General features: G+C 46.1%; 1 protein-coding gene across 1 annotated transcript in view; it reads left to right on the top strand.

Moving 5' to 3' along the window:
• TBCK (TBC1 domain containing kinase) overlaps positions 1-25,315 on the top strand; it is a 554,412-nt gene that overhangs the window by 319,983 nt on the left and 209,114 nt on the right. The window contains exon 22 of the mRNA XM_082256928.1: positions 8,876-9,037. Coding sequence (XP_082113054.1) covers positions 8,876-9,037 — 162 coding nt within the window. The remainder of the gene's footprint in view (positions 1-8,875; positions 9,038-25,315) is intronic.

Raw genomic sequence — 25,315 nt, 5'->3', positions numbered from 1 at the left:
CTTTCAGAAACCTTTAGCTACCAAGTCCTTGGTGCGGAATTTCATCCAGGGGGTGCGGCACCTGGCTCCACCAGTCCGTGCGCCCTTACCGCCCTGGGATCTTAATTTAGTTTTGTCGGTTCTACAGAAACCTCCCTTTGAAAACATCAGGGAGAGTCCCTTGCTTACTTTATCCCAGAAGGTGGCCTTCTTGCTGGCTATCACTTCTGCTCGCAGGGTGTCAGAACTGGCTGCATTATCATGCCAGTCCCCATACCTAGTGATTCATAGGGATAAGGTAGTACTTCATCCTAAGCCATCCTTTCTTCCTAAGGTGGTTTCAGATTTTCATCTGAATGAAGATATTGTACTACCTTCCTTGTGTCCTCAGCCCAATCATCATCGGGAACATGCGTTGCATTCCTTGGATGTGGTTCGGGCAATCAGGGTATACCTGAAAGCTACGGAATCATTCCGTAAGACGGATTCACTTTTTGTGATCACGGATGGCCCCAGAAAGGGGTTGCCTGCATCTGCCGCGACCATTGCCAAATGGATTAGACAGACGGTGGTACAGGCTTATTCTATTAAGGGTCAGAGTCCTCCGTTCCCTGTTAGGGCGCACTCCACTCGAGCGCTCAGTACTTCCTGGGCCTTTCGCCATCAGGCGTCAGTGGTCCAGGTATGTAAGGCGGCCACCTGGTCGTCGGTACATACCTTTACAAAATTCTATAAAATTGATGTGATGGCATCGGCGGATGCCTCATTTGGCCGCAAGGTTTTGCAGGCCGCAATTTGAGGAGACCGGTGGTCTACCTCGAGGGTTTTTTTCTGTTTGAAAAATTTATTTTTGTTGAGTCTCATCATTAAGGATGAGCATTGTAAACTTCTAGTTGGCACCGGTTGGGCCTTCTAGATTGGGATTTGATTTCCATTTTCCCACCCCTCATTTGTGATACTGCTCTGGGACTTCCCGAAGGTGCTGTATCACCGAGGACTACGTCTGTCAATGAGCGATAGAGAAAAATGGATTTTTGTAAAATCTTACCGTAAAATCCTTTTCTCTTAGCTCATTGACAGACGTAGTCCCCGCCCCTCTGTTTTTGAGTTGGGTTGGGTTAAATTCTCTAAGCACTGCTTTTGTGACATAACTGATTTGCTGTGGCGGGGACTGCCCCTGGGGTGTGGCCAGAGCATTTTTATTTCCTGTCTAGTCCTGCTCCTGTGGAGGCAACATAACCCGAAGGTGCTGTATCACCGAGGACTACGTCTGTCAATGAGCTAAGAGAAAAGGATTTTACGGTAAGATTTTACAAAAATCCATTTTTTAAGAGTGAAATCAGCACAGTGTCCAAACTAACCCTAGGACCAGGAAAAATAGAAAAAACAAAAAAAATGACAAAAAGAACAAATAAAGTTTTGAAAAAAAAAATTGTGTTAGCAGGCCTATGCGCTGGGCCTGGTGGCTATGGGGGGGGTGGGGTTTACGTCCCAGAAGAGGCGCCGATTGGCTGCCTTCTGGGGGCGTAACCTGGGCGCAGGAAAAAGCGCTGAGCCACCCCCACCTTCGTGATATCCTGGCTGTGATTGGTCCAGTCTCCAGCCTGGACCAATCATCATCCAGGACATCGCTGACTCGCAATGGGGGCGGTGCCGGTGCGTGCGTCAATCACCGCCTGATCTCCTTCCCGCTGCCCGGACCGGAAGACAGAAGACTGAAGAGGAGGACGTCCACGGCGCTGCTCATCTCGGTTCCCGGAATCCCGCCGCCGTCGGAAGGTAAGTGATTGAAGCCGACCTGTGCCCTCACCTGTGCCATGCCTGTGCCATCACCTGTGCCATGCCCATGCCATCACCTGTGCCATCACCTGTGCCATGCCTATGCCATCACCTGTGCCATCACCTGTGCCATGCCTATGCCATCACCTGTGCCATGCCTATGCCATCACATGTGCCATGTCTATGCCATCACCTGTGCCATGCCTATACCATTACATGTGCCATGCCTATACCATCACCTGTGCCATGCCTGTACCATGACCTTAAAGTCATGCAATTTTTTTACCGCGTTTTTTGCCGCGAAGCAATACCTATTACATTTTTCTTTTTGCGCCCCCCCCCCCCCCCAAAATTTTGAGCACCAGCCGCCACTGCCTAGGACCTTAAGACAATTTTAGATTCTGAAAAGATCTGTGACCTAATACCATGTTATAGTTTCAGGACACTGCAATAGCAAAGCATGTATTCACATCAGTTTTTTTTACTTTAATTGGACATCATAGGTCCCATATAATAGAGATTAAACTCCATATGGCATGCTGGGACCCTACACCTTGTTATACAGGTCCCTCTCAAAAAATTAGCATATTGTGATAAAGTTCATTATTTTCAGTAATGTACTGATAAACATTAGACTTTCGTATATTTTAGATTCATTACACACAACTGAAGTAGTGCAAGCCTTTTATTGTTTTAATATTGATAATTCTGGCATACAGCTCATGAAAAACCAAAATTCCTATCTCAAAAAATTAGCATATCATGAAAAGGTTCTCTAAACGAGCTATTAACCTAATCATCTGAATCAACTAATTAACTCTAAACACCTGCAAAAGATTCCTGAGGCTTTTAAAAACTCCCAGCCTGGTTCATTATTCAAAACCGCAATCATGGGTAAGACTGCCGTCCTGACTGCTGTCCAGAAGGCCATCATTGACACCCTCAAGCAAGAAGGTAAGACACAATATGCTAATTTTTTGAGAGGGACCTGTATATGCGAGTCTTCCAAATGACTCATGTAACATATCAGAACTACCTAATTCTCACAGAACACAAGGGTTAATAAACTCAGCTGCCATAAGACATCACAGTCCCAAAAATTCATTCCAAAGAATGGTCTTGTTTGTCTGTGAAGGTTCTCATTTATCCAGGTCATGGTATATTGAGCAGTAGTTTGACATATTCAATTTGAAACAACATGACAGAACGCATCCATTTAACTGTGACTAACTACTATTGGGTCTTTCAAGATACTGGTTTATTCCTCCATGCATATTTCTTCCCTGATTTCAATTGAGTGAACCCCATTCCTCATGTCTCCATACATTGAATAATAGCAAGGATATTCACAGGTCCAATCTGCATAAAAAACGAGGTATGCTGGTGCAGGGATTTGACCGTTCTCCTCAATGCTACCTGTTAGTAGTCACATGATCCCTAGGTACATCATCACAGTGCCAATGCACTTCATCAAGAATATATCTATATAAACAAAGATAAAATTAAGGGTTGCAGAAATAATCTTGGATGTATTTTGCACTATATTGATTTAATGGCTGTTTAGGAAATGATATACTGTGGCTACCTAGGATATAGAGCAGGTTTTATTCGATACACTTTGATGTTGTCTTTGGTGTTGGGGGGTACTTGGATTTTTGGATCTTCAGTATTTAAAAATAAAGATTTTTTTAAAAAGTATTTTAATACATTTACAATGAAGCAGTGAACTCATTTGCCCCCCACACAAATGGAAACCTAAAAAAAACACCCCTCAAAATCAAACATAAAAACAGTGGGCCAACTTCTGGCAAGAAGTGAGGAGAATCTCTCAGAAAATGACAGACTATGCTCTCCCGGACGACCCCGCATTCTTTCTCTTACACAATACGACTATCCCCCCTGCTCGATACAAGAAATCTATCCTACGCCACCTCTTAAATGCGGCCAAAATCTGTATCGGCCTTTGCTGGAAATTTACCACCCCTCCTTCGATCCCACTCTGGCTATCCAGGGTTAAACTTATCAATGACTTTGAGGACATGGTGCTGACTTCACAGGGCAGGAGGGAACAATATACTAAGACATGGAGCTGCTGGAACATGTTTGTTTTCTCGGATGAAGGCCGTGCATTGCACAGTATTACTTGACATGACCAGGTTCCGGGGCTGGGTGCCCGCGCGGGGTCCATCCCATCCCACCCCTCCCCGTCTTTCCGCTCCCCTCCCCGGATCCTCTCTGTGACCTTCTTTTCCTAGAGGGCTGCGGAGGCGGTCCTGATCTATCTCTTTTCTACCCCCCCGTTCTCTACCCTCCCTTCTTTTCCTTCTGACACTCAGCTTTTCCCCCTACCCACTCCCCTTCATATCCCTGTCACTTTATCCTCTTACCCGCTTTGGGAAGTCCTATATTTTGCACAGTTTATTATTATGCTTACTTCATTGGTGAGCAATGTTCCTTCTGAGTATCACCCTCACACTCTAGTGTATTTACGCATTATCTTTCCCATGCTGCCGGCTATGTGAATTTTACAAAACATAGTTATAAGGTATGGCCTGTTGGCAGTGTTATTTGATTACGGACTCATGTTGATATTGCACACTACACTATCGCAATTATCGTGTTGAATGCATCTCTTGTTTTTACCCTACTTTATCTCTTTGATGTATAAAAAAGGTATGTTTCTGTTGATACATCTTTTTTAAGTTCTAATGAGTGTGACATTTATTTGTATTATGCTTGACTTAATAAAGACAGAATTTGAAAAAAAAAAAAAAACAGTGGGCCATAGGGCCACCAGAGAAGTGTTCACCTTTCCAATACTCCATTGAGGAAATTTTTCCAACAATACCAGCCCTGCAGCTTCCAGTGCTTCATATTGAACATCATTTTTTTTTACTGTTAGTTTTGAGTCGAGGTACGCAGCTGGGTGACTGTTAGGAAGGGTAGAGGGAGGAGTGCCAGGGAGGCCAATCCTGAGTTGATAGACCCTAACAAATTTGCCGAGTTGCAGGTTGAGGGGGATATCAAATCAGGTGTGGCAGAGCTGGAGCATGCACCCTCCCCCAGCTGCCAGGGGAGGGACGGCTCCAGGAAGAAGGGGGGCTGTAACTCAGGAAAGGTTAGAAAGGTTGTGGTAGTTGGGGACTCAATTATCAAGAGGATAGAGAGGGCAATCTGTAAAAAGGATCTCGTGAACCGAACAGTATGTTGTTTACCGGGCGCCCGAGTTCGGCACATCGCAGATCTGGCAGACAGATTGATGTGGGGGGCTGGGGATGACCCAGCGGTCATGGTGCATGTGGGCACTAATGACAAAGTTAAAGGTAGGTGGAGGATCCTTAAGAACAATTTCAGGGACTTAGGTAATAGATTGAGGTAAAGGACCTCCAAGGTGGTTTTCTCTGAAATACTGCCTGTACCTCGAGCCACACAGGAGAGGCAGAAGGAGATTAGGGAACTTAACAAGTGGCTGAGGAATTGGTGTAGGAAGGAGGGGTTTGGGTTCCTGGAGAACTGGGCTGACTTCTCAGTCGGCTACCGGCTCTTTAGTAAGGATGGGCTGCACCTTAATGGGGACGGTACAGCTCTTTTGGGGAGAAAGATGGCCACCAAGTTGGAGGGGCTTTTAAACTAGGAGACGGGGGGGAGGGCTCAGAAGTAGAATCAGTCAGGAGGGAGCAGAGGACTGAAGGCAGTTGTAGGGTCAGCAGCGACAGTAGGTCCACAACGCCAATCGGTAGGTCTGTGCGGGAAAACCTCAGACCAAACAGGAATAAACATAACCACCAATTGCGCTCAACTTCCGTAAAACTAAGAGGGGTATATGCTAATGCCAGGAGCCTAGCTAATAAAATGGATGAGTTGGAAATATTAGTACATGAGAAGGACATAGACCTTGTGGGAATAACAGAGACTTGGTTCGACCCCTCATATGACTGGCTGGCCGATATCCAAGGGTATTCGGTGTACCGGAAGGACAGGGTAGGAAAAAGAGGGGGAGGGGTATGTCTCTATGTCAAGAACAATATAAAGGTGATAGAAAGGAGTGACATTACAGAAGGGATGAGTATGGAGTTAGAATCTGTGTGGGTTGAACTCCATAGGGAAGGAGAAAAGGGGAAAGTAATTGTGGGGGTTTGCTATAGGCCACCTAACCAAGGGGAGGAGGTAGAGCTGGAATCCTTAGCACTAATGAGTAAAGTGGCAAAATTGGGATCAGTCATCATATTGGGGGACTTCAATTATCCTGACATTGACTGGGATGAGGGGACTGCACACTCACAGAAGGCCCGCCTATTCACAGAAACCTTACTGGATAATTACATGTCACAGTTGGTGGATTCTCCGACTAGAGAAAATGCAGTCCTGGATCTATTGATCACTAATGACCCAGACATAATCTCGGAGGTAGTAGTTCAGGACAACCTGGGCTCTAGCGCTCACAGGATGATCACATTTAGTATAAATAACAATATAACAAGGCAAGTGGGGAACATAAGAACCCTAAACTTCAGAAGGGCAAACTTTCCAAAATTGTACTCATTGATGGAAAGGGTAAACTGGGACCAAACCCTGGGATCCCTGACCACAGAGGAAAAATGGGAATGCTTTAGGAACATATTAGGCAAAGGCATCTTGCAGTGCATTCCTATGGGAAATAAATTTAGAAGAGACAAAGCCAAACCTGGCTGGCTAAACCGTAGCGTTAAAAAAACTTAGGGGAAAAAAATTGGCCTTCAAGAAATATAAATCAGAGGGCACTGTATTGGCTTTCGAGCAATACAAGGAGGCAAATAAGAAAAGTAAACACGAAATCAAAATGGCTAAAATCAACTTTGAGAGACAAATAGCGGAGGATAGTAAAAAAAACCCAAAGAAATTCTTTAAATATATCAACAGCAAAAAAACTAGGGCAGAGCATATTGCACACATAATTAGCGATGATGGGGGGATGGTTACAGAGGACACTGAAAAAGCAACCGTGCTGAATGCTTTTTTCTCGTCAGTCTTTAGACAGGAAACGAAGGGGTACACTGACCATGACTGTATGGTTAGTAGTAATACACAGGACTTGCCACTATGGCTAACAGAGGGTGAAATCAGGGAAAGGCTGGATAAACTTAACACAAACAAATCACCAGGCCCGGATGGCGTACATCCGAGAGTACTCAAGGAACTCAGTAAGGTTATATCCAGACCACTGTTCCTGATCTTTGCTGACAGTATTAGGACAGATGTACCAGGGGATTGGAAGAAAGCTAACGTGATTCCGATATTCAAAAAGGGCCAGAGGCATATCCCGGGAAATTATAGGCCTGTCAGTTTGACATCAATAGTATGTAAACTTCTGGAGGGGATGATAAGGGACTATATCGTAGAGTTTGCTAAAGACAACAACATCATCAGCAGTAATCAGCACGGGTTTACAAATGGGCGTTCTTGTCAAACCAATCTCTTAGCATTCTACGAGGAGGTAAGCTGTGAGCTAGATAGGGGGAGACCAGTGGATGTGGTGTACTTGGATTTCGCTAAGGCGTTTGATACAGTTCCCCACAAGCGCTTAATTTATAAAATAAGGTCTGCAGGTATCGACAGCAGAGTTTGCTCTTGGATACGGAATTGGCTTAAAGGGCGTGTCCAAAGGGTGGTAATAAACAGCGCATACTCAGACTGGTCTGAGGTTGTAAGCGGGGTGCCCCAGGGCTCAGTCCTGGGACCAACCTTGTTCAATTTATTCATAAACAGCATTGAGGACGGGATCAGTAGTGCGTTATCAGTTTTTGCAGATGACACAAAATTGGCCAGGGCAATAACTGCACAGCATGAAGCAGATATCCTACAGAATGACCTGGACAAAATTACAGAGTGGGCAACGACATGGCAAATGAGGTTTAACGTGGAGAAGTGTAAGGTTTTGCACTTGGGGACTAAAAACATAAAAACACAATACACGTTAGGAGGGGAACCCTTGGGGGAATCAAAAATGGAGAAGGATCTGGGAGTCTTGGTTGATGATAGATTAGGCAACAGCATGCAATGTCAAGTGGCAGCTGCCAAAGCCAGCAGAATATTAGCATGCATAAAGAAAGGGATGTATTCCAGAGATAAGACTATAATCCTTCCACTTTATAAAACTCTGGTCCGACCGCATCTGGAGTATTCTGTCCAGTTCTGGTCGCCAGTCCTCAGGAGGGATGTGTTGGAGCTGGAGAGAGTCCAGAGAAGGGCAACTAAACTAATTAGGGGATTGGAGGACCTTGACTATGAAGAGCGTCTACAATCGCTCGATTTATTCTCCCTGGAGAAGAGACGTCTGAGGGGGGACATGATAGCAATTTATAAATATCTTAATGGGGATCCCAGCTTAGAAAAAAAGCTGTTCATTCGAAGGGATTGCATGAGGACTCGAGGGCATACAATGCGATTAGAGGAGAAGCGTTTTAACCACAGGCAACGTGGGGGGTTCTTTACTGTTAGGGCTACAAGATTGTGGAATTCTCTACCACAAGAGGTGGTTTCTGCGGGTAGTATGGTGGCTTTCAAAAGACTCTTAGACTTACATCTCAAGGATCAGAACATTCAGGGGTATGTGAGATGAGTACAGCCACACACACCTACACAGGTTGAACTGGATGGACTATTGTCTTTATTCAACCTCACCTACTATGTAACTATGTATGAATTTAGTTAATTCAGCTTCTTAGCTATTTCTCATGTTTGTATTTACCACAAACTATGCCAGCATGTGACATAACAATGTAAAATACGTAGGGACATATCTTTAAAGCAGTACTTGTAACATTCACCTGACATACACAGGTAATCATTCCCAGTGATTTAAAATGGATGCATCGGGAAGATACACCTGCAGTGAAAATGTGGTAAATGTCACTTTATAAATATGCCCCACATTAGAAAAGAAAAATAGACCACTTGCAGTTCTATTTCTTACCTGTTTTTGGTGCCATAAAGCCCCCATCTAATTAGACGTTACAATGTAAGTGAATAAAAAAAAAAAATATCAATATTACAATAGCTGATGGAAAAAAAAATATTAGCATTTTTGCTTAACCCTTTAATAACCCAAATCACCCCTTTATTCTTTTATGTTTTACAGATGTTTTTCCTTTGCACAAAATCTTTCATTTGTGGGACACATTGCTACTAGGGAATGCCTCATTTCCGTTTTGCATTGGGGTGGCTATTTTACAACAGCTAAGAGTTAGACTTCTTGCAAATGGATTTAATGAATGTATCCTGCTCTTCTCGGATTTACCAGGTAAGTCTTTAAAGACAGTCTGTATTCCAGTAATATATTACTAAATTTAATTTTTTTTTTTAACTATGTAAGGTTAACGTTTAACATTACAATAAGCATCAACATGACTTGTGAGACATTTAAATGCATTTGTGTGCAAAGAATATCTGCCTAAAGAAGGAGAGATAAGCTTAAAGTTTATCTAAAGCTATTTTTTTTTATATTGGTTGAATTCTTACACAATGCATAAGAGTGCTGCTGTGCCTTTTGAGACTTCTGGCATCCTCTGTCTGCCAAGGTTGTAACCGACGAGGGCCTGATTCTTTGTGTAGTGAGGGGGGCAAGCATGTCCAGGGAGGATGACCGTGGAACTGTTATGTATGAAATGGCTAGATTGGAGCAGGCCAGGGATGCAATTTTGTCATAGAGGTGGTAAGTAGCAGAATAGAGAACAGAAGGGTTAAAGTGGCAAAAGTTTCAATGGGTAACTGTTAGGCGGTTGGATGGAGAGGATGTGGAAGACAGTGAGAGATCAAAACTAATAAGGTAGTGATCAAAGAGAGGTAAAGGATTGTTGGTTGGGGAGGGTGTTGCCATCATAGTGGGTAGATGCATGTGTCTATTGCTTCAGGTCAAAAGAAGAGGTTAAGCTGAGAAGTTAGCTAGAAGTAGCAGGAGCCACAGAGAATGATTGTGGGAATTTAAGAAGAGAGAAAATAGGGTAGTTCAGGCAGAGAACTCATCAAGGATGGTTGATACTGGTCCAGGTAGATCACAACAATTCCCAAAGAAACTGGAAAAATAGACAAATACAGTATGCCTTAAATGAGGGGAGGGACAGAGAGGGAGGTAAGTCAAGAGCCTGGAAAATTATTTCTGGGAATAGAAGGATCCCAACTCCATGGGAGAGGGAAGCATGTGAACCAGAGTCAATTTCTTGAAGCTGATTTCAGTAACAGCAAGTAGATTAAATGAGTTGGTGATAAAAAGGTCATGGGCAGAGGTGAGTTTGTTACAAACAGGCATTCCGAGGGACTCATCAGAAGGGTAGGCTGGTTTTGGAAAGAAGAGTAAAAGAAACAAAATTAAGTGCTACTGTAGGGCGTGGGGTGATTGGTGCGTTGGCCAAAGTTATATGATGGAGGCCTAGAGGGAATATACCTCCAGAAATTAGAAGAAGCAGAAGGGTGAGAAATGTAATACGGGAGTGCGATTTATATAAAGGGGAATGCCCCAGCATTCTGGGGGGTTTATTAGTATCTGAGTTTAGAATTAGCAAGAGTTGATGAGTGCAGTAATAACGAGAGGACAGAAGTGAAAGTGATATGTATAAGCTGTGGGATGGAGAAGAAGGGTGAAGGAAAGAGATATATTATATATACATTCACACATCTGTTTTGTTGCAATTGCTCAGTGAAAAGTACATTGCCTCCAGGAGATAAAGCAAGCACTTCTAAGAGCTAATACTCAGCTGTAGATGGGTACTGCTATTTCACCCCGAGCACATTCCTGTGACTGTGGATCCTGAAGGCCCCAACTTAATTTCTCTTTCCTGCTTGGAAAGGAAATTAAAATATGTCTTATCAGACAGAGCAAGTAACTTATATTAATATTGTATATTACAAACAAAGGGATTTGTAAAAGCAAATATACTTTAGATGACATTACTAAATAAAAACTTTGCGCAAACCCAACTAAAATAAATAAGTAAATAAAAATGTGCTCAAAGTGGCAGCACTGTAGATAGCAATATCGCCTATCAACCTAATGAATACAAACACCACTTGTATCTGCAAAGCAATCTATACTGATAATATATCCACAATTGCAAACAATTTTATACAATATTGCCCATATAAATAAATCTACTGTGTGATCTCCACCACCTCTGTGGGCACACTGTCACCTTCAAGGTTGGACCAGGGATTCCAACTTCATGAAGTGAAATGTACTGATTGGACACCAAAAATTTACTGACAGCACCATAAAATTTACTGACAACGCCAAATTGTTTACTGACAAAGTACATAAAATGATCATTTTAGTGGAAAAGTGTGAAAATATCAATATTTAACCTGCAAAAATGTACCAGGTGCTATTAGCAATTTGTTTAATGTATACCAAAAGGCAAAAAATAATATTTCTCCATTTACATGAAGGTCAGGTTAACCTAACCCAGCAGCTTTGTCACCTGCCTCCAACTGGAGAGCTGTCCCTTCAATTTCAGTTCCATTCAGCCACCACAGAAAGTGAGGGGAAATCCTAGGTAGCCACCAGGGTAATTAGAATAGATGTCCCCTCCATTTTCTGCTCTGGATTTGATCATGGTTTCTCCACAGCTAGAGGAAAACATATGTTCTACCTCAGCTGTACCATGTGCAAGGGAAAGCATAGTTTTTGCAAATTTAACCAATGTGGGGATTTAGGTACTTTCAGATTGTCCTGAAGGGCTGTGATACAGCTTTGTCCTACCATGTGCCAAGAAGAATCATACAGTATGTGTCTGAGCAACATCAGTGAAATCTGTCACTTGGTATTCAATAAATTTAGTATGGCTTGTGATGTTACCACAGAGACATACGATCCTACATAGCAGGACCGTATAGTCTCTGCACCTACATCAGGGAGAATGACAGACGACTGTGTTTACATCAGCCGTCTGCCTTTCTCCCTCTCCTGCGGGAGATCGCAAGTGACCGGCGGACATCGGAGCCACCAGTCACTCACGTGGGGATCTCAGTGAACGGGCGGGGGGGGGGGGGCGCGCCTCCGGTGGTGCGCGCTTGTTCCCCACAAGCGGCTGAGTGAGTGACGTACCCCTACGACACGTTGCCCAGCAGTGGCTGCCTGCCGCAGTATATCTGCGGTGGGCGGTCGTTATGTGGTTAATCTGTTTAAAACAACAGGCAGTTTTTTGACACAACATCTCTTTATGGTACTTGCCAGTGACATTTATAATTAGCATTGACCCTTTGGGTACACTTACAAAACTGGGAACTTGCTCATTTGAAGCCTGGAAATCAGTAAGCCATCCTATTAGTAAGTTCATCTAACAAATGTAGTGGCGCATTTGTCTTGGCAAAAAAATGTATTATTCTCAATTAAACTCGTTTTTCCTTCATGAGCCAACACTTCTGATTCAGTGCTTTGTTTAGCAAACGTAACAATTCCAGAGTTGGCTTGCCTAGCTGCAGCAATAGACTTGTATTTGTGACTGGTAGCATGACTGCGGACATCACGAACACCACCATGTACTATGCTGAACAATTTATTGCACCACAGGCACTTTGTATTTTGTTTTGAATCACCATCAGCTGATAACCAGTTTTTTGAACATCAGATCTGTTAGCCATGGACCTGAGAAAGAGTAATGTTTTAATTTCTTATATTTTTGCCAGGAGGCTCAGGAGTTGCCCCTTCCATATGTTCCACTTATAAAGTGCAACTGCACTGCACACAGTGTAGCCTAAAACACACACCCTGAACTGTTTTGTTGCCAACAGCAGCTGTTAAATGTATCAAACATTACATTTAAATCAAAAAGCCTTTTCAAATCTTGTCACAATTCTGTGGGAAAACTATGGCCAAACCAGCCCAGACTGAGCCCCCTTAAACTTCAGTAACTCTATAACCTAGCCTACTACTGCTTTGTGTGCTGTGGATGTCTGTATATCTGACAAAAGTCAGGAAAGCTATAGTTGTTAACGAAAACTGATCTTTTGTAACTTTATGTTATGAAAACATATTAGCTGTCATTAGAGATGCATCACGTGTGCAGATTGGTTTGGAGTCCTGGAAAGTGTCTAAAAAAAAAAAAAGAAGAAAAGAAAAAATAATGTTGTTTGTCTAAGTTGCCCACTTGCCTTATACAGTAGGCTGCAAAGACAAAATGTGTGTGGCGTGTTAGTGTGAAAGATAACCTCTTACTGTTAGATGATCAGGTTGTCTAATCTGGTGGCAGTACTTCTGCTTTTAGGCAAACAGCTGACCTTGTGTTTGGTGCAGTTGCAGTTCACTTGATCCAACAGGAGGGGTGCAGCAGGTAGGCAAGGTGTTGGTGGCAGTGGTGGCATAGGCCAGTCAAAGTAGGTGTGATTGGAAGTCCAGGGAGATCCAAGCTAACAGCACAAGGAGGGAGGGAGGCAGAAAAATCAAACATGACAGTATAGCTGTTGGTGTCACCACTGCAGTCATTACTTGCTCCTATGGACTGCTCCAAAACATTGCATTCATTAATTATTCAACCCAAGTAGACTGCTCTATTCATTGCATGTTTTCATAACTGCCCCAGAGGGAGTAGACTGCTTCATCCATTCATCGATCATTGCATCCATTCATTATTGCCCCAGTAGTACTGCTGCTCCATTGCATGTAATGTATTTATAATATTTGCCCAGTAGTTTACTCACTGCTCCATCCATTGACCACTGCATTTATTCATTACTGTCCCTGGTGCCCTAGTACTAGTAAACTGCACCAGTGACTGCCAGCGTTATGTATTTATCCCCAAAGCCAGGCCAGATTGCTCCAGCACATTATCAGCATTACATGCATTTATTCCTTAATGCCCCACTGCAGTACTGCTGCTCTATTTTTGTATGCATGCCAAATTCAATTGCCATTTGCCAATAATGCCCACAACTAATCCATTCCATCTTCATTTCCCCAAGTGCCCAACTCATGTCCAGACCAGCAGAGACTCCATGTCTATTGCCATTTTCAATTTTGCACTTGCATACAATATCTTAATTTGCAAATCGCGATAATACATACCGACTTGTGTGGGTACTGCACTGGTGGTGGAGACTGAGCACAAGTGGTCTGGTCACTAATGTGGCTGTGGTGGTGGCTGGGCCTGGGCTTGCCTGGGTGTGAGCAGCAGAACTTAGGAGGCCAGGGCAAAGGGCAGGCACCAAGAGAAGAGCAGGCTGGTGGTCACTGAGCAAGTATAGCAGGCAAGATGCGTAGCAGAGTGGCTGGGTACCTTCTTCCACCGGAAGTGCTTCGATGCAAATGGTGGCTGACAGGAAATGGTGTGCAATTTTTTGCACACCATGCGCCATGGCATCACGTGAAATGCCCTCTGCATGGACCTGATTTGATGCAGCAACGCCTAGTTGGCCAAAATTCTAATTTTTTACTGGCAGCCGCTGTTTGTAACAGACATTTACGGACAGATTGTAAATAGGCCTAAAATTATAAACTGGCTGTAAATGTTTGGGCAGTTGGCAACCCTGGGTTGGACCTTTTAGATTAAAAAAGAAGAAACTTTAAGAAGCTGTGAAAAGCTATGGCCACTGTCAAACATTGTTTAATCACCAGTACCAATCTGACAGATGCTTAAACGCTATTAAATGGACTTCTCTGGATATATATGATTTCCTAATGGGTGGGAATGCAGTCTAATGCTAATGATAATACCACAGAGTCTGCTATGATAATCACAACTTTTAATTCAAACTTAAGTGTCACCAGAAGTTTAATCATTGAACTCCAAGTTATTTTAAAGGAAATATGGTGAAGGACAAGGGTACTAGCTGTCCACGTGTGTTGTGAATCACAGCACATTAGAGATGAGCACTGTCATTAACAACAACAACACAAGCCCCAAAACGCCATCTAGCTGGTACGCTAGTGTCTGTCCCTGGAAAGTGGGCAGGTCTGGTGACATTGACCTCAGTGCTGTGCTCTTCTTCATAATTTGGGCTTTAACCTGGAGTGGAGCTACAGGCAAAATAAATGTCCTTTTCTCTATCGTTCATCAACAGACGCAGCTCCATCAGGAATGGGCACTAGGCAGGAAAAAAGCTTAACCACACCTAGGAGGGCTGTCCCTGCAGGCATAACCCCACACACCCTGCTATCATCAAACAGTTTGTTTCTGCCTAGTTTAAGGAGTAGGACCTAGCTTCCTGCTTGTACTTCGGTCTTAGCTATTATAGGCAAGTTTGTTAGTTTGTGATTTTTTATTTTCACTAGTTAGTTCCTGAGGATCAAGATCCAGAGGAACTACAAGCAACAGCCGGCTGAGGTTTCAAACTGGATAATCTAGATCCTTAAGGTCTCCTAGCCTGGCCAGCGAGCATGAGCATTGAGCATATAGTCCAGAACTAGGCCTCGCCACGACAGTGCCCCGATGGATAGGGACGAGCCTGTGAGTAAGCCGCTGAGGCGCACATGACCTGAAACACCCTGAGTCGCAGCTTCCCCTTGGCTGACAGCACCCCCATCCCGGGTGAGAGGTGATCTGTTTCGGAATGGCGCCCACCTGGTACCGTGGTATGGTGAGTAAATTGTCCCCCCAAAAACCCCTGGCGGTCTCCTTCCCTGGAATAGTTGGACCTTAGGCGCTTCCTTGGTTTCCCTGGCACCTCGGAGGACTAGTCCTGTGTACCCCTCGGCATTTCCCTACCCCTAGCAGGTTTTTACCTTGGGGGGCGGTAATAATGCGGCCTTTGTGGCGCTTATTTGAGGGGGTGACTTGTCCTGTGTGGGCCCCTGGTCAGGGACGTTCCGATGCCTATTGTTCTGGGCCCCCTTTTGGGGGTCCTGGAGACTGCATGGCGCCATGGGGGCCGTCATTTTGCTCTGGATCAGGATTTTTATATCCCCATTCATTTATATGGGCAGCCATTTTCTATATTTCCCCATTGAGAATGCATGAGTAGCCATTTTCCTGAGGTCCATAGGGTGGACAGGCATGCGGCATGGTTTTTTAAATTTAGAGGCTGAGTTTTCTCTTCCTTTTTCTGTACAGTCAGTGTCAGTTTAGTTTTTGCAAAGATAATGCTGGAAGTCTCCTCTGTGGTCTGGTAACTTTTTCCTGGGGTTCCCTTTGGGTTTTTCTTCATTCACTCCGCTATTATCTTATAACTAGACATTAAGCCCGTTAAACTAATGGGCGCTAGAACATATGTGGTCAAACATTTGTAAAAACAGACTTAGCAGTAAGTCCACGCGAGCGCGCACCCGCCGCGCGCCCGCGCACACCAACCGCTTCCAACAGTTTTGCCTGGCTGCCAGAAGTCTCTGCGCTCCAAGTCCCAACGGCTGTCCGTGGGGCACATGCGCAGTAGCGCAATCCCACGCACACAGGGACTGGATACAGAGACACTTGTACTTTATATGTATAGATTATTTAGTATACTTAGAACAGAAGGAGCTATATATATATATATATATTTTTTAAATTTAGTATACTTAGAACAGAAGGAGCTATATATATTGGGGGGGGGAGGGGATTGTAGTGTGTTGCGGGGGAGGGGATTGTAGTGTATGGGGAAGGGGGGATTGTAGTGTATGGGGGAGGGAGGGGATTGTAGTGTATGGGGGAGGGATGGGATTGTAGTGTATGGGGGAGGGAGGGGATTGTAGTGTGGGGGGGGTAGAGGGGATTGTAGTGTATGGGGGGGAGGGGATTGTAGTGTATGGGGGAGGGAGGGGATTGTAGTGTATGGGGAGGGGATTGTAGTGTGTGGGGGGGGGTAGAGGGGATTGTAGTGTATGGGGGGAGGGGATTGTAGTGTATGGGGGAGGGAGGGGATTGTAGTATATGGAGTGGAGGGGATTGTAGTGTATGGGGGAGGGAGGGGATTGTAGTGTGGGGGGGTAGAGGGGATTGTAGTGTATGGGGGAGGGGATTGTAGTGTATGGGTGAGGGAGGGGATTGTATTGTATGGAGGGGAGGGGATGGGATTGTAGTGTATGGGGGAGGGAGGGGATTGTAGTGTATGGGGGAGGGAGGGGATTGTAGTGTGGGGGGGGTAGAGGGGATTGTAGTGTATAGGGGGAGGGGATTGTAGTGTATGGGGGAGGGAGGGGATTGTAGTGTATGGGGAGGGAGGGGATTGTAGTGTGTGGGGGGGGTAGAGGGGATTGTAGTGTATGGGGGGAGGGAGGGGATTTTAGTGTATGGAGTGGAGGGGGATTGTAGTGTATGGGGGGGGGGGATTGAACGATAAATGTCGGGTTGGAGATTGGTGTGGAGGAGGGGAGATGTGAGGGCAGGAAATCAGAGAGGAGGGCAGCTCCTCACACACACACAGAACAGTGGATCATTCAATATATATTGGGGGGGAGGGGATTGTAGTGTGTTGCGGGGGAGGGGATTGTAGTGTATGGGGAAGGGGGGATTGTAGTGTATGGGGGAGGGAGGGGATTGTAGTGTATGGGGGAGGGATGGGATTGTAGTGTATGGGGGAGGGAGGGGATTGTAGTGTGGGGGGGGTAGAGGGGATTGTAGTGTATGGGGGGAGGGGATTGTAGTGTATGGGGGAGGGAGGGGATTGTAGTGTATGGGGAGGGGATTGTAGTGTGTGGGGGGGGGGGGTAGAGGGGATTGTAGTGTATGGGGGGAGGGGATTGTAGTGTATGGGGGAGGGAGGGGATTGTAGTGTATGGGGGAGGGAGGGGATTGTAGTATATGGAGTGGAGGGGATTGTAGTGTATGGGGGAGGGAGGGGATTGTAGTGTGGGGGGGTAGAGGGGATTGTAGTGTATGGGGGAGGGGATTGTAGTGTATGGGTGAGGGAGGGGATTGTATTGTATGGAGGGGAGGGGATTGTAGTGTATGGGGGAGGGAGGGGATTGTAGTGTATGGGGGAGGGAGGGGATTGTAGTGTGGAAGGGGGTAGAGGGGATTGTAGTGTATAGGGGGAGGGGATTGTAGTGTATGGGGGAGGGAGGGGATTGTAGTGTATGGGGAGGGAGGGGATTGTAGTGTGTGGGGGGGGTAGAGGGGATTGTAGTGTATGGGGGGAGGGAGGGGATTGTAGTGTATGGGGGAGGGAGGGGATTTTAGTGTATGGAGTGTAGGGGATTGTAGTGTATGGGGGGGGGATTGAACGATAAATGTCGGGTTGGAGATTGGTGTGGAGGAGGGGAGATGTGAGGGCAGGAAATCAGAGAGGAGGGCAGCTCCTCACACACACACAGAACAGTGGATCATTCAATAGGAAAAGACACCCAAATACACCACCACCTCCCCTCCTGGGTAAATTGCTGTCATGGGCGAACCAAAGGTGCTGGAGACCCCAAAATTGTACCGCAGGTGGCCAAGACACTCCCCTACAGCTGAGAAAAATTTCGGGGTTCGGGGATGAAAGGGCGCGGAGCAGTGACCCCGAGAACCGGGCTGTGACCTAAACGCGAGGTGACCAGGTTTAACATTGGAGTCTATGGCGGGGGAGGCCCGATTCTCGGGGTCACTGTTCCGCGTCCTTTAATCCCCGAACCCCAAAATTTTTCCCAATTGTAGGGGAGTGTCTTGGCCACCTGCCGTACAATTTTGGGGTCTCCAGCACCTTTGGTTTGCCCGTGACAGCAATTTTCCCGCGGCGGTCTTCTCTGCATCCCAACGGCTGTTCGTTCAGCACATGCGCAGTAGCTCATTTCCACGGACACAGGGGAAAGCGGACGCAGGGACAGTTGCGTTTTATTAATATAGATAACCAGGGATTGTCAAACTTATAGCGGTGGGACCGCGTTTTTGGCCGTCTTAAAGAGAAACTTCCCAATTATTTTAAAAAGTGTAACATGGAGTCCCAGGATAATATTTCACCTACAGACCCCTGGGAGCGATTGTGGGACCTTCTGGTTCTCAGTCTCAACCAGATATTGCAGCTTTTTTTCAAATTTGATGTCTAAGGTATATTTTGTCATTGCTAGTGCTGCCAGCCACAAACGCCCTCCGCCCTTACCTCCATTTGCAGGGTCTTTGGACTCTAAGATAGACATGGCAGACGCAGACCACCCTGAGGGGTCGGTGTCATTTTATTCTGACGGTGAAGAGGACCTGTCCTCATCAGCCGCCAAGCGGGAATGCACTTTGGTGGAAGCTCTGTTTCAGTGCTGGAAACTTTAAAATTGGCTGATGAACCCACAACTCCGGTTACGCGGATGTCTTTTGGCTCCCGCAAATCCCATAAATCAGGCAAGGTGTTCCCTTGCCCAGAATTGTTTCATACTATTGTGGATGAACAAGGGTGGCAAATTAAGCACGTTAATGGTGCTATAGCGTTTTGCACGGCATTACCCCTTTGCAGAGGCAGTGTCCACTAGGTGGACTGTACCACCAAAAAGTGAATCCACCGGTGTCCAGGTTGAATAAAGCGACTCTGGTACTAGTGGAAAAGTCTCCAGCTTTTGCAGACCTCGTGGATAGACGGGTGGAATCCTTGTCCTGCCATTTACACGTGGTAGCAGGTCACATATTAAAGACTACCTTTGTGAATGTTTTGGTAGCGCAGACTGCTACAGAATGGGTGAAGTTCCTAAAAGTAACTTGGAAGCTGAACGGCTCCCCCCTGCGGTGTTGAAACTACTGGACCAGTTGGCTCAAGTCCTGGTGTTCATGTGGGATACGTCCCTGGATTCAGCCCCGTTTGTGGCCAGGGCATCGGCAGTGGGGATTGCTATTAGGCGCATGGTGTGGCTGAATAGCTTCTAAAAAGGCCTTGACTGATCTTCCCTTCTTAGGGGATAGGCTGTTTGGATCCTCTCTGGACGAGTTGATCAAAGGTATCTCGGGAGGTAAGAGCACTCATCCTCCCCAATCCTCTAAGGACAAGGTGCCACGTCCTAGGTGAGGGCCTTCCTTTAATGCTCCTAAACATCTTTTTCGTGCCTCCGGGTCCCAAGAAAAAGGTAAATCATTCAGGTCTTCTGGGAGTTCCAAGAAGCCATGGTTGGGGAAAGCAAAGATCTGGACCTGCAGACAAATCCTCGTATGCATGAAGGATGCCCTCACCCAATTCTGGGATGGGGCGACGTCTTAGTTTCTTTCTGGAACCCTGGACCTCCTTGATTCAGGACAAATGGGTTCACGAACTGATCCAATCTGTGTACAACATCGAATTCTGGTCTCGCCCGTCGGACAGGTTCTTCCTGTCCAATCTCTGACTATCCCCAGTCGAGTTAAGTGACTTGCGAGGGGCAGTACACGATTTGCTGTCGCAAGGAGTGATTGTACGTTTTCAAGGGTTTTATTCAAACCTCTTCACCATGCCCAGGAAGGAAGGCAAGGTGCGTCCCATCCTGGATCTCAAGTCCCTGAATCGCTTTGTGTGGGTACAAAAGTTTCGGATGGAATAGATCCGCACCATGGTGGCATCGCTGCACCAGGGAGACTTCTTAACCTCCATAGATATCAAGGACACATATCTATACATCCCTATCTATGCTGGACACCAGCGGTTTCTTCACTTTGCGGTCGCAGAGGAGCATTATTAACTTGTGGCATTACCCTTTGGTCTTTGCTTCCAGAGTGTTTACCATGGTCTTAGCACCGGTATTGGCATTGCTGTGCCAGCGGGGGATTGTGGTAGTGGGTTATCTAGACCAGTGGTCCTCAACCCTGGTCCTCAGGGCCCACTAACAGGCCAGGTTTGCAAGATAACTGAAATACCTCCCAGGTGATATAATTTGCTGCTCAGTGATTGCAGTACTCTAGTCTGTATCTCCCCAAGGTAATACTTAAAATCTGGCCTGTTAGTGGGCCCTGAGGACCGGAGTTGAGGACCACTGATCTAGACGATCTCCTGTTGAGAGCGGACTCTCCTTCAGTCTTGTTGGAGGATCTGACGGTCACTAGGAACTCTGCAGGATTTTGGTTGGAACATCAATTTCAAGAAATCCGTTCTGACACCTGACTTGAGACTGGATTATCTGGGCGTGACTCTGGATTCAGCCTTGGCCAAGGTGTTTCTTACCCTGGACAAGCTGCAAAAATTGCAGGAGGCGATTCGGTTGTTGTTGGTGAACAATCTGTCTTCTCTTTGAGTTTGCATGCGGGCCTTGGGTCTGATGGTATCAACTTTCGAGGCGGTTCCGTTTGCTCAGTTCCATACCAGACCTTTGCAAAGGGAGATTCTTGTCAAATGGAACAAGGATCCAAAGTCCTTGGGCTCTTTGATTCGGTTGAGCCACAACACAAAGTCTGCTCTGTTGTGGTGGATTCAGTATCCAGCACTATGCCAGGGCAAGTACTTCCGTTGTTTTGGACGGTGGTGACCGCGGGCGCCAGCCTATGGGGCTGGGGCGGGGTGCTGGGGAAGCTTTGTGCCCAGGGTACCTGGACGATGAAGAAGTTGAAACTACCGATAAATGTTTTGGAGCTCAGAGCAATAAAGCTTTTTCTGAGCCATTGGATGATTTGTCTGCATGATTGTCCGGTTCGGATTCAATCGGACAACGCCATGGCTGTGGCTTACATCAATCACCAGGGGGGCACCAAGAGTGTCTTGGCAGCCAAAGAGGTGGCAGAGATTCTGGCCTGGGCGGAAAAATGTATTACAGTCCTCTCTGCTGTACACATTCCAGGTGTGAAGAACTGGCAAGCAGATAACCTGAGTCGGCCGGTGTTTGATCAAGGGGAGTGGTCCCTGCACCCGGTGGTGTTTCATCTCCTGTGTGTTTGGTGGGGGACACCCAAGATTGATCTGTTTTCTTCTCGCCTCAACAAGAAGGTTCAGGGATTCGTGGCCAAATCTCGCGATTCTCTGGCCAACGCCACAGATGCTCTGGTGGCTCCTTGGGGTCAGTATCGGCTAATTAATGCCTTTCCTCCCTTTAAACTCCTGCCAAGGCTTCTGCGCAGGATAGAGGTGGAAGGGATTCCAACCGTTCTGGTGGTTCCGGACTGGCCTCGCCGATCTTGGTACGCAGACCTAGTAAGGTTGGTCGCCGATGCTCCTTGGAGACTTCCTCTCAGGGAAGATCTGTTGTCTCAAGGTCCAATTTTCCGTCCTGATTTACAGTCGCTGGCTTTAATGGCATGACTGTTGAAAGCCAGAGGTTGAGAGATAGAGGTCTTTATGACTCTGTGATTCCTACGCTGTTGAAGGCTAGGAAGTAGACTTCTAGGAAGATATATTATCGTACGTGCAAATCGTATAGTTCATGACGTGAATCACTGAAGGTGCACCCTCGCTTGTTTTCGATAGCAAGGGTCTTGGACTTTCTGTAGAAAGGAGTTGAACAGCGGTTGGCTTTGGGAACTATCAGAGGCCAAGTGTCGGCTTTGGCTATATATTTCCAATGCCGTTAGCTAAGCATGCTGTGATTCGTACCTTTATACAGGGAGTGCGCCATATGACTCCACCGAGAAGGTCCCCGCTACCTCCATGGGACCTCAGTCTGGTATTATCTGTTCTTCAAAAGCCTCATTTTGAGAACATTTGGGAGATTTCTCTGCTTTCGTTGTCCCAGAAGGTTGCCTTCTTGGTGGCTATCACTTCCGCTCACAGATTATCTGAACTGACGGCGTTGGCCTGCCCCTCACCTTATCTGGTGATACACAGGGATAAAGTGGTACTCCGACCCAATCAGTCATTTCTTCCTAAGGTTGAATTTGCGCTGCACTCTTTGGATGTGGTTCGGAGGATCAGTGTCTATCTGGGTCTTTTTGAAAATCAGACGCTCTATTTATCCTTACCGAAGGATCTCGTGAGGAATCTGCTGCGTCTGCGGTGACCATATGAAGATGGATCAGGCAAACGGTAGTTCAGGCTTATTCACTGAAGGGTCAGGTTCCTCCTTTCCCGGTGAAGGCGCATTCTATGAGAGCGCTGAGTGCCTCTTGGGCTTTTTGCCATCAGGCGTCGGGGCTGCAAGTCTGCAAGGCGGCAACTTGGTCGTCTGTGCATTTGCTTACAAAATTCTACCAAATAGATGTGTTGGCATCCTTGGATGCTTCCTTTGGCCGCAAGGTTTTGCAGGCTGCTGTTTAAAGAGAACTGTTTTTTTATTTCTCTTTGAGGGTGTATTGTTTTTAAGGTAAACTACAGTTGTTCCTGGCTGAGCTCTATGTTACCTGGTTGGCTAAGTTTAGCTTTTAGGGAGTTACGTTTCCGTTTGCGTTGTCTTCCCACCCCTGATGGATATACTTCTTTGGGACATCCCTATAGTCTCTGACTAGATGGAGCTGCGTCTGTCGATGAATAATAGAAAAAAATGGATTTTATTAAGAACTTATCGTAAAATCCTTTTCTCTGAAGTTCATCGAAAGATGCAGCACCTGCCCCTCTACTTATGGGGTTTTTCTATTCTAAACACTGCTTGCAACTAAGCAGTTTGATGATAGCAGGGTGTGTGGGGTTATGCCTGCAGGGAATGCCTCCATAGGTGTGGTTAAGTTTTTTTCCTGCCTAGTGCCTATTCCTGATAGGAGGAGCAATAACCCTATAGTCTGACTAGATGGAGCTGCTTCTGTCGATGAACTTCAGAGAAAAGGATTTTACCACAAGTTCTTACAAAAATCCAGTTTTATTTCCAAACTGCTGCACAGATCTGAACAGGACAAAGTGCTGTGTTCACTGGTCCTCTGGAGAATTCATCAAATATTTGAAACGTTTTTGTTCTTTAACACAGAAATAAGGAGTCCCACAATTGTACTGTGCCTATAAAACATATTCAGCTCCTTGGAAATATAAATGTTTTACTATCACGGAACATAAAAATTACCTCAAGGTGATTAGAATTAATTGTAATGAAAAAAACACAAAATACCTGACTGTGTATACACCCCCTTCAAGTTAGTATTAATAGATACACATTTGTCAGCAATCACAGCATTGAATCTACATGGATTTTCCTCTTTGTAAAACTGCCCAGACTCTGTCGGGTTGCAATTAGGGTTGTTAGTAAACAACTTTTTTTGTGAGCTGTCAGAAATTCTCTGTTGCATCGAGATCTGGACTCTGACTACTTGACTATTCTAGGATATTAACACTTGTTTTATACCATTCCCATGTGGCTGTGGCTTTATGCATGGGTCATTGTCTCGCTGGAAAATAAATCTTTTCTAAATGCATCACGTTTTCTTTAAGGATATCCCTGTATTTTGCTGTATTCATTCCACCCTCTGCCCTCACAAGCTTTGAAGGACCTGCTATAGAGAAACATCCCTCCATGTTGTTGACAGCTTCATCGCAGGGATAGTTTATTTTTAATGATGCACATTGTTTGGCTTACAGCCAGGCCTGGTCTGGGACCAAAAAAAAAAAAAATGAGGCCCAGACATTTTAGACTGAGCAGCCAGTTTTTCCATGGACTGGGGGGTATTAGGCATTCGCGGAGGCTGGTGACAGGATATTTAGAGTTTTTTCCTCCACACTTTAATGTACAGGGGGCACTTGGATATAAAGGGGACTGCCCTAGCAATCATAGCCCCCCACTACAGTGCCCCTTGCAATCATGTCCCCCCTTTTAATCTCTGGTTACTGTGCAGATCTCCAGCTCCTCCCGCCCCCTACTCCCTTACATCCGAGTCCGCACAGCCCCCCTTACATCATAGTCTGCACAGAGCCCCCCCTTAGATCAGAGTCCACACATAGCCCCCCTTAGACCAGAGTCCGCACAGAGCCCCCCTTAGATCAGAGTCCGCACAGAGGCCCCCTTAGATCAGAGTCCGCACAGAGGCCCCCTTAGATCAGAGTTTGCACAGAGGCCCCCTTAGATCAGAGTCCGCACAGAGGCCCCCTTAGATCAGAGTCCGCACAGAGGCCCCCTTAGATCAGAGTCCGCACAGAGGCCCCCTTAGATCAGAGTCCGCACAGAGGCCCCCTTAGATCAGAGTCCGCACAGAGGCCCCCTTACATCAGAGTCCGCACAGAGGCCCCCTTACATCAGAGTCTGCACAGAGCCCCCCTGACATCAGAGTCTGCAAAGAAAGAAAGAAATAAAGAAAAGGGATGGACAAAGAAAGAAAGGGATGGACAAAGAAAAAAGGAAAGAAAGAAAGAAAGAGAGATGGAGGGAGAAAAAGAAAGAAAGGGGTGAGAAAAGGGATGGAGGAAGGAAGGAAGGGCATCCCTCACATCAGAGTACTCACTGGGAGGCAGGACAGACAAGGGAGGGACTGGATGGATGAATGGACCAGGCTCAATCTTTCCTCTTCTGGCTGCTGGGCTTCAAACTTCCCGCTTACACATCCCTTCTCTGAGGCAGAACACTACCGGGGAGTGTGAGTGGGCAAGCACAGGAAGGGAGTGGGGGAGCAGAAGGAATGGTCAGCGCTGGCTCTGCTGAGCGCCTCTATCTTGCTGTGATCCAGAGCTGTCAGTAAGCTCCCGTCCCCCGGTAAATTGGTCCTGATCACAGCCCTCAATCAAAGCAGATTGTACAACTAACAGACCAGTCGGGACTCCGCACTGTGCAGATGGCAGGGAGATCCTTGCTGCCAGGCTCAGAGGCGGCTCCTTAACTAGGCAAATTTGGCAGCTGCGAGGCCTCTGGAAGTGCGAGGCCTTAGGCGACCGCCTAATTTGCCTAATTAAAGAGCCGCCTCTGATTGACATCGTT

This window comes from Pelophylax lessonae (assembly GCF_965119305.1).
Source record: "Pelophylax lessonae genome assembly, chromosome: 1".
Taxonomy (NCBI): domain Eukaryota; kingdom Metazoa; phylum Chordata; class Amphibia; order Anura; family Ranidae; genus Pelophylax; species Pelophylax lessonae.
Note: the sequence above shows the minus strand (reverse complement) of the source record. Positions and strands in the feature narration are given on the sequence as shown.